The following is a 12,586-nucleotide window of genomic DNA, read 5'->3' on the forward strand; positions in this document are numbered from 1 at the left end:
TTCCCCCCACCCGGTGTGTTTTATCAGAGCTCCCCTAAGCTGCTGCTTAGATTCTACATTAAAGCAGAGAGCTTTCAGGCCTCTCAGTTTTCTGTAAGTCAGCAGCCAACCAGTAAGGAGGCAAAAATTGTGGGCAGCCTAAGGAATAATTGCTCTAAAAACCCACACACCCTTTCTCCCCTCTTCCCCTAAAGCCATTAAGTGGGACAGATCGCGGTGAGTGTAGGGGTGGGGTGCGTGGACAGTCAGAGCCTGGATAGGATGAGGGGGGCATCTGCCAGGAAGGGGACAGTGGTAGCAACCAGTTTGTGTCGTATCCAGTTTTTCTCAAGGGTTGTGTCATTCTTTAAGGGTTGTGCCCTGCCCCCTTCCCTCCTGCCTCAAACCCGTTGGATAAAGTAGGAAAAGGTGAACCCAGACTGATAGGGCTAAAAGAATAAGTTGAAAAGTTAATGAGGAACAGAGTTTCAAAGTAATTCTCCACGGAGTGCTTGTTAATGACAAAGAGAAAGGAGACACCGCACAAACGGAAGCTTGGCAGACACCCTTCATCCACTGGTCAAAGGAGTGTTACCAGTAATGGGACAAAACAAAATCTCCTGGCACCTGATAGGATGGGGTAAAAGGGATACAACACCACTTCTGTGACTCATTGCAAAGATGTATAACCTGAATCTAATTATGCTCTAATTATGATGAAGCATCAGACAAAACCAAACTATGGGACATTCTGCAGAAACTTGTGGCCCTTCCTCAGGGCCTGTTACGTAAGAATTAGAGGGTCTTAATCCTCTCAACCGTCTTGAGTTCTAGGCAGTAGAAGATGGGGCAGGAGCAGGTGTTGTCATTTTTTCCCTCTGCTGTCGATTCATGGTGCTTTTCATGACAACAGGATGGTAAACTTTTGTGTTGTGTGCTTCATGGTGTGTGAAGGACTTCGATATGTTTTCTTTTGTTTTTTTTTTTTTTTTTTGCGGTACGCCGGCCTCTCACTGTTGTGGCCTCTCCCGTTGCGGAGCACAGGCTCCGAATGCGCAGGCCCAGTGGCCATGGCTCACGGGCCCAGCCGCTCCGCGGCATGTGGGATCTTCCCGGACCGGGACACAAACCCGTGTCCCCTGCATCGGCAGGCGGACTCTCAACCACTGCGCCACCAGGGAAGCCCTCTTTTTTTTTTTTTTTAATATTAATTTTATTTATTTATTTGGCTGTGCCAGGTCTTTGTTGTAGCAGGCAGGCTCCTTAGTTGCGGCATGCAGACTCTTAGTTGCAGCATGCATGCGGGATCTAGTTCCCTGACCAGGGATGGAACCTGGGCCCCCTGCACTGGGAACGTGGAGTCTTAGCCACTGCACCACCTGGGAAGTCCCTCAGTATGTTTTCTTATTTGCTTCTCACAGTTCCTTGCTGGATTATTCTTCCACCTTTGCGATGATGATATAATAATAATAATAATAATAATAATAGTCAACATTTAGGTAATACTTCTCATGGCCAGGTGATAGTCTGAGCCCTCTGAATGCTGCATACATTAACTGGTTTAATTCTCACAGTTACTTTGTGAGGAAGATACACTGTGGTTAGTCCATTTTACAAATGGGGAAACTGGGGCACAGAGAAGTTAAACACCTTGCCCAAGGTCACACAGCTGGAAAGTAGTGGAGCCACAATTCAAGTCAGGCCGTCAGACTCTGGATCCCTACCCTTTATTTACTGCATGCTGTGGCCTCCTGTACCATGCCGCTGGGGGAACCAAAGACTCAGCTCGCTTGGGTGGCTTGTCGGGGGCCCCTTGTTCACTCACTCATTGATTCTGCAAATCTGCTCTGAGTGGCCGCAAATGCCGGCCTCTGTTCCAGATGCTCTGAAACGGGACAAGGCAGCTAGATCTCCGGGCTTCGCGAGCTGGACACCAGGCCTGCTGCCCGGGGTCGAGCCTAGAGGCAGGGCACGTGCGCGGGGAGCGGGTGGCTGCACGTGGGCTGCTGGCCTGTCTGTTCCTGTGCTCACATGTGTGTTGTCCTCTTGTCTCTTGAAGGTCGCCTGGTGGGGGCCCTGGACGCGGTGCTGGATTCCAACGCCCGGGTCGCTCCGTTTCGAATTCTCCTCCAGGTCCCCGGCTCCCAGGTGTATTCTCCCATAGCATGTGGTGAGTTACTGAGTGGATCGGACGTTTACTGGGCCGTGGCCACGGGTGAGTTTTGTTCCAGGTGGAGTGTTCCCCACCTTGAGGTCTGGGCATGAGTATCTGCATGGTCGTGACGCTAGAAGGTAACTCCTTCTAGAACCTCATCTGCTGCCATGAGCTCTTTGTTCTTCCTTTCTTTTTTTGTTTTTCTTTTCCAACCATTGGAAGTGTGTAGAGGCTCTAAGCTTGGGCATCCAGGCTTTCGAGTGGCGTGTTGGTCCAGGGGGCTGTGAATCCAGCTGTTTTCTTCATCTTGTGTCTGACATAACACACGAGTCCGGGGCGTGTGCATATACCGTAACAGGGCAGGGGAGGCGTCTGGGGCTGGGTCTGTCTTATGCCAGCCTTCACCCTTGTTCCATGTGTGCACTGAATCACTGGACTGCTGAGCCCTACGGGAATTTAGAAATCACCTTCGCATCCTCTCCAGCTGAGCTTCAGTTCCTCCTGCATGCACTGTCCAATACTCCGCCTCGTCACTCCAGCTCCTCTGGGGCTGGGAATCGTTGCACCCTGAGAAGCCACTTCTATTAAAAAACAAAACCGGGGCTTCTCTGGTGGCGCAGTGGTTGAGAGTCTGCCTGCCGATGCAGGGGACACGGGTTCGTGCCCCGGTCCGGGAGGATCCCACATGCCGCAGAGCAAGTAAGCCCGTGCACCACAACGACTGAGCCTGAGCGCTAGAGCCCGTGAGCCACAGCTACTGAGCCTGCATGACACAACTACTGAAGCCTGTACACCTAGAGTCTGTCCTCTGCAACAAGAGAAGCCACTGCAGTGAGAAGCCCGCGTGCCGCAGTTAGAGAAAGCCTGTGTGCAGCAACGAAGACCCGATGCAGCCAAAAATAAATAAATAAAATAATGTATATTAAAAAAAAACCCAAGATGTGTCTTTTTAATTACACAAGTACTAAATGTTCATCCTTCAGAAATTAGAAAATAGGTAAGAAAGGAGGAGAAAGAAATCACCTATAACCTTTTATCTGGTGCTAATCACTCTTGTGTCTGCGTGTGTGCCTCTCCACAGAGGTTTCTAGTTGTGTTTTTTTCCTCTTAACATTTTGCTAATTACCATAAACTTTCATTGTCACCTCACATTCTTGAACAACATTGGATGAATTTTTTTTTTTTCCTGGAAAAAATACAGGAAAGTTTAAAGAAGAAAATTGTCATCCATATCCACCATTACTAACAGCTGTTCACATCTTGGCATGTTTTTCCAGTCTGTTTTTTTTTTTTTTGAACAAATCATTCTCTATTTGCATTAAGTGATGAAATGATGCACGCTCAATATAATCAGTTAATACTGGAAAGTACAGATAAGAAAATATATCTTGCCCCACATCCTAGGCACCCAAGGGGACCTCCAGTGACACTGGGGTCACATCATCCAGACAACTTTTTTTTTTTTTCTTTGTATTTTTTTGGCCACACTGCGTGGCTTGGGGATATTAGTTCCCTGACCAGGGATTACACCTGGGACCACGGCAGTGAAAGCGTTGAGTCCTAACCACTGGACCGCCAGAGAATTCCCAACACAACTTTCTAATGCATTTAGACGAGTCCGGGGATAGTTATGAAGAAGGATAGACGTGCTTTATAAAAATGCAGCTTGTCTGACAGTGCTAGTTTATGATAAAAATATTGTTTTTAGTGGATTTCAATAAAAGGAAAGATGCTGAAGTGAAACGAAAGAACTGTTAAACTTCAAATAAACCCCGAGCACTTACTTTCTAAAAGGTTCATTTAAGGTCAAGGGGAGAGATGTTTAAAAGCATGACAAGGTCAGAATTGTGGCTTTTGAAGACAGTGTTTCCGTTCTGGCAATGTTCATTGACTCCCCTCCTGAAGGACAGGGATGTCAGCGTTCTCATCCCTCCCCTGCTTCCCCAGGCTCTCATTTTTTATTTTTTCTAACATCTTTATTGGAGTATAATTGCTTTACAATAGTGTGTTAGTTTCTGCTTTATAACAAAATGAATCAGCTATATGTATACTTATATCCCCATATCCCCTCCCTCTTGCGTCTCCCTCCCAACCTCCCTATCTCTCCCCTCTAGGTGGTCACAAAGCACCGAGCTGATCTCCCTGTGCTATGCCGCTGCTTCCCACTAGCTACCTATTTTACATTTGGTGGTGTATATATGTCCATTAGGCTCTCATTTTTAAAAGTCTTACTATTCATTGTACGTGGTAATTTCCATTCTCTTCTGTAACCACACTTTCCACCATTATTTGGCTCAGTTCTCTATGTAAATTGATTTAATGCTTCCATCAGGTACAGCTTTCCCAGCACAGAGTCTTTTATTTTGGTTCCTGTCTTAATTGGCTATATTCCTGTTTTCTTCTCCTAATAACATCTCACATTTGCAAGTGTTTGTGCCTTGCTTTTGAACTCGAATGACACCTTGGCTGGGTCTGATGGGCTCTGGCCAGACTGTGGAGCTTGGTGGCCATCACTTCGGGGTCTTTCAGTATTTAAGTGGCAAAGGGAGAAATCTCAGTCTGGTCTGATTCCTGCCTCCGCCATTGTGGGTGATGTGCTTTTTGTGGGGATAACTGTTTTTTATCACTGAAGTTCAGTAGCATTAGTCCCTTTAGGAACTTGGTTATAACCTGTTACTCCCTTGAGCATATACCATGTTACATTTTTCTGCAACTCCACGTGCTCCTCCAGGACACAGATTGATTTCTCTTTTTTTTATTTTTGGCTGCGTTGGGTCTTCATTGCTGTGCGTGGGCTTTCTCTAATTGCGGCGAGCGGGGGCTTCTCTTCTTTGCGGTGCGTGGGCTTCTCATTGCGGTGGCTTCTCTTGTTGCGGAGCATGGGCTTTAGGCACGCGGGCTTCAGTAGTTGTGGCACGTGGGCTCTGTAGTGGCTCACGGGCTCTAGAGCCTAGGCTCAGTAGTTGTGGCGCACGGGCTTAGTTGCTCCGCGGCATGTGGGATCTTCCCAGACCAGAGCTCGAACCCGTGTCCTCTGCATTGGCAGGCGGATTCTTAACCACTGCGCCACCAGGGAAGCCCCAGATTGATTTCTTTAATCATTTAAGGAAACGTTCTTTTTGTTTGTTTTTTATTTGTTTTTTTTTTTTTTGTTTTGTTTTGTTTTTTGCGGTACATGGGCCTCTCACTGTCGTGGCCTCTCTTACTGCGGAGCACAGGCTCCAGACGCGCAGGCTCAGTAGTTGTGGCTCATGGGCCCAGTTGCTCCGCAGCATGTGGGATCCTCCCAGACCAGGGCTCAAACCCGTGTCCCCTGCGTTAGCAGGCAGATTCTCAACCACTGCTCCCCAGGGAAGCCCAATATGGTGTTTTTTTAAATTAAGGCATGTACATTGTTTGTTATTTATTTTTTCATCTCCTCATGTTTTCTATTACTTAAATAGGTCTTCTTTTAAAATTAATTATCTATTTTATACATATTAGTGTATATATATATATGTCAATTGACATATTGACATATATATATGTCAATCCCATCTCCCAATTCATCCCCCGCTTCCCCCGCTTGTAGAGAACATGTAGATGTTCTCTACATCTGTGTCTCTATTTCTGCCTTGCAAACAGTTTAATCTGTACCATTTTTCTAGATTCCACATGTATGCATTAACACACGATATTTGTTTTTCTATTTCTGACTTACTTCACTCTGTATGACAGTCTCTAGGTCCATCCATGTCTCTGCAAATAACCCAGTTTCGTTCCTTTTTATGGCTGAGTAATAATTGTGTATATGTACCACATCTTCTTTGTCCATTCATCTGTTGATGGGCATTTAGGTTGCTTCCATGACCTGGCTATTGTAAATAGTGCTGCAATGAACATTGGGGTGCATGTATCTTTTTGAATTATGGTTTTCTCAGGGTATATGCCTAGTAGTGGGATTGCTGGGTCATATGGTAATTCTGTTTTTAGTTTTTTAAGGAACCTCCATACTGTTCTCCATAGTGGCTGTATCACTTAACATTCCCACCAACAGTGCAAGAGGGTTCCCTTTTCTCCACACCCTCTCCAGCATTTGTTGTTTGTAGATTTTCTGAAGATGCCCATTCTGACTGGTGTGAGGTGATACCTCACCGTAGTTTTGATTTGCATTTCTCTAATAATTAGCGATGTTGAGCAGCTTTTCATGTGCTTCGTGGCCACCTGTATGTTTTCTTTGGAGAAATGTCTATTTAGGTTTTCTGCTCACTTTTTGATTGGGTTGTTTGTTTTTTTTAATATTGAGCTGCATGAGCTGTTTATATATTTTGGAGATTAATCCTTTGTCTGCTAATTCATTTGCAAATATTTTCTCCCATTCTGAGGGTTGTCATTTCATCTTGTTTATAGTTTCGTTTGCTGTGCAAATGCTTTTAAGTTTCATTAGGTCCCATTTGTTTATTTTTGTTTCTATTTCCATTACTCTAGGAGGTGAGTCAAAAAAGGTCTTGCTGTGATTTATGTCAAAGAGTGTTCTCCCTATATTTTCCTCTAAGAGTTTTATAGTATTTCGTCTTACATTTAGGTCTTTAATCCACTTTTTTTTTTGGTAATAAACTTATTTATTTATTTATTTATTTTGGCTGCGTTGGGTCTTTGCTGCTGCACATGGGCTTTCTTTAGTTACGGCGAGCGGAGGCCACTCTTCGTTGCATTGCACAGGCTTCTCATTGCGGTGGCTTCTCTTGTTGTGGAGCATGGGCTCTAGGCATGTGGGCTTCAGTAGTTGTGACACACAGGCTCAGTAGCTGTGGCTCGTGGGCTCTAGAGCACAGACTCAGTAGTTGTGGTGCATGGGCTTAGTTACTCCGTGGCATGTGGGATCTTCCCGGACCAGGGCTCAAACCCATGTCCCCTGCATTGGCAGGCAGATTCTTAACCACTGCGCCACCCGGGAAGTCCCTAGATCTTTAATCCATTTTGAGTTTATTTTTGTGTATGGTGTTAGGGAGTGTTCTAATTTCATTCTTTTACATGTAGCTGTCCTGTTTTCCCAGCACCACTTATTGAAGAGACTGTCTTTTCTCCATTTTATATCCTTGCCTCCTTTGTGATAGATTAGTTGACCTTTCAAAGAACCAGCTTTTAGTTTTATTGATCTTTACTATTATTTCTTTGTTTCTATTTCATTTATTTCTGCTCTGATCTTTATGATATCTTTCCTTCTACTAACTTTAGGTTTTGTTTGTTCTTCTTTTTCTAGTTCCTTTAGGTCTAAGGTTAGATTGTTTGAGATTTTTCTTGTTTCTTGAGGTAGGATTGTATTGCTATAAACTTCCTTCTTAGAATTGCTTTTGCTGCATCCCATAGGTTTTGGATCATAGTATTTTCTTTGTCATTTGTCTCCTGGTATTTTCTGTTTTCCTCTTTGATTTCTTCAGTGATCTCTTGGTTATTTAGTAACATATTGTTTAGCCTCCGTGTGTTTGCGTTTTTTACGTTTTTTCCCCTGTAATTGATTTCTAATCTCATAGCTTTGTGGTCGGGAAAGATGCTTGATATGATTTCAGTTTTCTTAAATTTACTGAGGCTTGATTTGTGACCCAAGATGTGATCTATCCTGGAGAATGTTCTATGTGCACTTGAGAAGAAATCTGTTTTCGGATGGAATGTCCTGTAAATATCAATTAAATCTATCTGGTCTGTTGTGTCATTTAAAGCTTGTGTTTCCTTATTAATTTTCTGTCTGGTTGATCTGTCCGTTGGTGTAAGTGAGGTGTTAAAATCCCTTTCTATTATTACGTTACTGTCGATTTTCTCTTTTATAGCTGTACCATTTGCCTTATATATTGAGGTGTTCCTGTGTTGGGTGCATATATATTTATAATTGTTATATCTTCTTCTTGGATTGATCTCTTGATCATTATGTAGTGTTCTTCCTTTTCTCTTGTAACATTCTTTATTTTAAAGTCTATTTTATCTGATATGAGTATTGCTGCTCCAGCTTTCTTTTGATTTCCATTTGCATGGAGTATCTTTCCATCCCCTCACTTTCAGTCTGAATGTGTCCCTAGGTCTGAAGTGGGTCTCTTGTAGACAGCATATATATGGGTCTTGTTTTTGTATCCATTCAGCGAGCCTTTGTCTTTTGGTTGGAGCACTTAATCCATTTACATTTAAGGTAATTATTGATATGTATGTTCCTATTACCATTTTCTTAATTGTTTTGGGTTTGTTTTTGTAGGTCCTTTTCTTCTCTTGTGTTTCCAACTTAGAGAAGTTCCTTTAGCATTTGTTGTAGAGCTGGTTTGGTGGTTCTGAATTCTCCTAGCTTTTGCTTGTCTGTAAAGCTTTTGATTTCTCCATTGAATCTGAATGAGGTCCTTGCCGGGTAGAGTCATCTTGGTTGTAGATTCTTCCCTTTCATCACTTTAAATATATCGTACCTCTCCCTTCTGGCTTGTAGAGTTTCTGCTGAGAAATCAGCTGTTAACCCTATGGGAGTTCCCTTGTATGTTATTTGTTGTTTTTCCCTTGTTGCTTTTAATAACTTTTCTTTGTCTTTAATTTTTGTCAGTTTGATTACTATGTGTCTCGGCGTGTTTCTCCTTGGGTTTATCCTGCCTGGTACTCTCTGCACTTCCTTCACTTGGGTGGCTATTTCCTTTTCCATGTTAGGGACGTTTTCAACTATAATCTCTTCAAATATTTTCTCAGGTCCTTTCCCTCTCTCTTCTCCTTCCAGGACCCCTGTAATGCGAATGTTCGTGCATTTAATGTCGTCCCAGAGCTCTCTTAGGCTGTCTTCATTTCTTTTTTCTTTATTTTGTTCCACGGCAGTGATTTCCACCATTCTGTTTTCCAGGTCACGTATCCGTTCTTCTGCCTCAGTTATTCTGCTGTTGATTCCTTCTAGTGTCGTTTTCATTTCAGTTACTGCATTGTTCATCTCTGTTAGTTTGTCCTTTAATTCTTCTAGGTCTTTGTTAAACATTTCTTGCATCTTCTCGATCTTTGCCTCCATTCTTTTTCTAAGGTCCTGAATCATCTTCACTATCATTATTCTGAATTCTTTTTCTGGAAGGTTGCCTATCTCCACTTCATTTAGTTGTTTTTCTGGTGTTTTATCTTGTTCCTTCATCCGGTACATAATCCTCTGTCTTTTCATTTTGTTTATCTTTCTGTGCATGTGGTTTTGCTTCCACAGGCTGCAGAATTGTAGTTCTTCTTGCTTCTGCTGTCTGTCCTCTGGTGGATGAGGCTATCTAAGAGGCTTGTGCAAGCTTCCTGCTGGGAGGGACTGGTGGTGGGTAGAGCTGGGTGTTGCTCTGGTGGGCAGAGCTCAGTAAAACTTTAATAGGCTTGTCTGCTGATGGGTGGGGCTGAGTTCCCTCCCTGTTGGTTGTTTGGCCTGAGGTGACCCAGCACTGGAGCCTACCCAGCTCTTTGGTGGGGCTAATGGCGACTCGGGGAGGGCTCACACCAAGAAGTACTTCCCAGAACTTCTGCTGCCAGTGTCCTTGTCCCCGCAGTGAGCCACAGCCGCCCCCCCCTCGCCTCTGCAGGAGACCCTCCAACACTAGGAGGTAGGTTGGGTTCAGTCTCCTATGGCATCACTGCTCCCTCCCCCTGGGTCCTGATGTGTACAGTACTTTGTGTGTGCCCTCCAGGAGTGGAGTCTCTGTTTCCCCCAGTCCTGTCGAAGTCCTGTAGTCAAATCCCACTAGCCTTCAAAGTCTGATTCTCTGGGAATTCCTCCTCCCGTTGCTGGACCCCCAGGTTGGGAAGCCTGACGTGGGGCTCAGAACGTTCACTCCAGTGGGTGGACTTCTGTGGTATAAGTGTTCTCCAGTTTGTGAGTCACCCACCTAGTGGTTGTGGGACTTGATTTTATTGTGATTGCGCCTCTCCTGCCATCTCACTGGGCTTCTCCTTTGTCTTTGGATGTGGCGTATCTTTTTTGGTGAGTTCCAGTGTCTTCCTGTTGATAATTGTTAAGCAGTTAGTTGTGATTACGGTGCTCTTGGAAGAGGGAGTGAGCACACGTCCTACTCTGCCATCTTGAACCAATATCCATTGTTTATTTAGACGTAATGCTGTTGCACACTTAACAGACTATAGGATAGTGTAAACGTAACTTTTATAGGCCCCGGAAAATCAAAAAATTTTTCGACTCACTTTATTGTGCTATCTGCTTTATTGCAGTGCTCTGAACCCAGCCCACCGCATCTCTGGGGTGTGCCTGTAATAAGGAATTGTTGCATCCGATGGATGTACATTTATAAGACCTTTGATATGTATATTTCCCAACTGCCTTCTGTAAAGGCTGCAGCAGCTTACGCTGAATCCCCACCACCCCTGGCAGTGTCGTTGTTCTCAGCAGATTTAATTCTTGGGCCATTCTTTCTGTTGAACCAAGATCTGCTTCCTTGAACCGTAAAAAGAATGAAATAAAGCCACTTGCATCAACATGGATGGACCTAGAGATTATCATACTAAATGCAGTAAGCCATACAAAGACAAATATATGATATTGCTTACATGTGGAATCTAAAAAAATGATACAAATGAACTTATTTACAAAACAGAAACAGACTCACAGACATAGAAAACAAACTTATGGTTACCAAGGGGGAAAGGGGGGTTGGGAGGGATAAATTGGGAGTTTGGGATTAACATATACACACTACTATATATAAAATAGATAAGCAACAAGGACCTACTGTAATACACAGGGAACTACATTCAATATCTTGTAATAACCTATAAGGGAAAAGAATCTGAAAAGAATAGATACATACATATAACTGGATCACTTTGCTGTATACTTGAAATTAACACAACATTGTAAGTCAACTAGACTCCACTTAGAAAATAAATTAAAAAGATCTGCTTCCTTTGGTTTCCACTTGAGTAGGTGCTTGCCTTGGACGTGACCCATGGCAGGTCTGCAGATGCTTCATTTTCCTCTGTCCTTTTGCCCACAGAAGGTCCGAGTAGGCAGTTGTTCGTTCCAGTGCCTCTTTTCTTGGGTTAGGGAAGAGAGGACGGGAAAGGGATTTGTGACTCAGGCTTGTGGTATTGATTTAGGTACTTAGCCCTCTTCTGGGAGTCACTTGGGCATCTTGCACAGTGATATTGACTCACCACATTTAATATTTTATTGTGTCTTGAGCATTGAGAAAGGCTCCCTGCCCAGGGTTTTGCGTCTCAGATAAAGCACAAACAGGCGCTGTAGGAAAGCCCTGGGCGGCACCAGGACGTGGTAGGAACAGGAAGCGCGGCCCACGGGAATGATTTATATCTTCACTTGTCTCTGGCTGCTCACGCGGCAGTATGGGGAGAATTTCCATGATAACTTTTTCTGTTTCTTTTTAAGCAGAGGTGGAAGAGCTGGGGAGATAATTTCGTGGGTGAACATGATTATTATTTGGCAACAGAGATCTGTGGGTGGCTGTGGTGGGAAGGAGAGAGAAGTTGCTATTACCAGTATTTTGTTAACTTACATGGATCAAAGAATCCCAAGGCTTTATAAAAGGGAAACATTAGTAGAGCTGAGTACTGGAAGGACTCAAGGGCCGGAACGGAGGAGGCTGTTTGAAGGTTTCCCTTTTATTTAAATGCTTACCTGCCTCATGAAAATCAAAGTTTTCTCAGAGTCGTGCTCACTACTGACCCTCCAGTGCCCAGGGCAGAGCCTGGAGTGTGGTCAGCTCAGTAAATAGCAGTGGGTGAATGAGGGGTAAAGTATGCAAGAGAAGGTCAAGGGCTCAGCAGTCAAGACTCCTGTTTGTAGGAAAGGGAAGGAAGGTGGTGCGTGTAATCACAGATAAGACTTCATGGGCCCTTTCTGAGAAACCAGGGCCAGGGATAGCCCAGGGCTATCCGAGTCTGAGCTCTGTAACCAGCCACCAGGACCACTGAACAGTAGAAGAACTTGCAAAACCGGGGTCTTGCTTGCTTTCTTTTATTTTTTTTGTTTTTAACATCTTTATTGGGGAATAATTGCTTTACAATGGTGTGTTAGTTTCTGCTTTATAACAAAGTGAATCAGTTATACATATACATATGTTCCCATATCTCTTCCCTCTTGCGTCTCCCTCCCTCCCACCCTCCCTATCCCACCCCTCCAGGCGGTCACAAAGCACCGAGCCTTACTTGCTTTCTTTAAAAAAAATAAAATAAAATTTTTTTTTATTGTGGTGAAATATAAGATTGACCAGCTTAACCATTTTTTTCTTTCTTTTTCTTTTCCATTACGGTTTACTATAGGATATTGAATATAAGTCCCTGTGTTATACAGTAGAACCTTGTTGTTTATCTGCTAATCCCAGACTCCTGATCCATACCTCCTCTACCCTCCTCACCCTTGGCAACCACAAGTCTGTTCTCTGTGTCTGTGAGTCTGCTTCTGTTTTGTAAATAAGTTCATTTTTATCATTTTGTTAGACTCCACATACAAGCACTATATGA

At 43.8% G+C, this 12,586-nt stretch overlaps 1 protein-coding gene across 8 annotated transcripts in view; it reads left to right on the forward strand.

Moving 5' to 3' along the window:
- The window catches only part of TBC1D8 (TBC1 domain family member 8), a 121,157-nt gene that overhangs the window by 38,531 nt on the left and 70,040 nt on the right, over positions 1-12,586 (forward strand). For 5 of the 8 annotated variants that reach the window (XM_033401766.2, XM_033401767.2, XM_033401762.2 and 2 more), the window contains exon 2: positions 2,039-2,194. The exons of 1 other annotated variant lie outside the window; for it this stretch is intronic. In XM_033401766.2, coding sequence (XP_033257657.1) covers positions 2,039-2,194 — 156 coding nt within the window. The remainder of the gene's footprint in view (positions 1-2,038; positions 2,195-12,586) is intronic. 2 more of the 8 variants (XM_033401761.2, XM_004277743.4) reach the window with 1 other exon arrangement.

This window comes from Orcinus orca, chromosome 13 (genome assembly GCF_937001465.1).
Source record: "Orcinus orca chromosome 13, mOrcOrc1.1, whole genome shotgun sequence".
In the NCBI taxonomy this organism is placed as follows: domain Eukaryota; kingdom Metazoa; phylum Chordata; class Mammalia; order Artiodactyla; family Delphinidae; genus Orcinus; species Orcinus orca.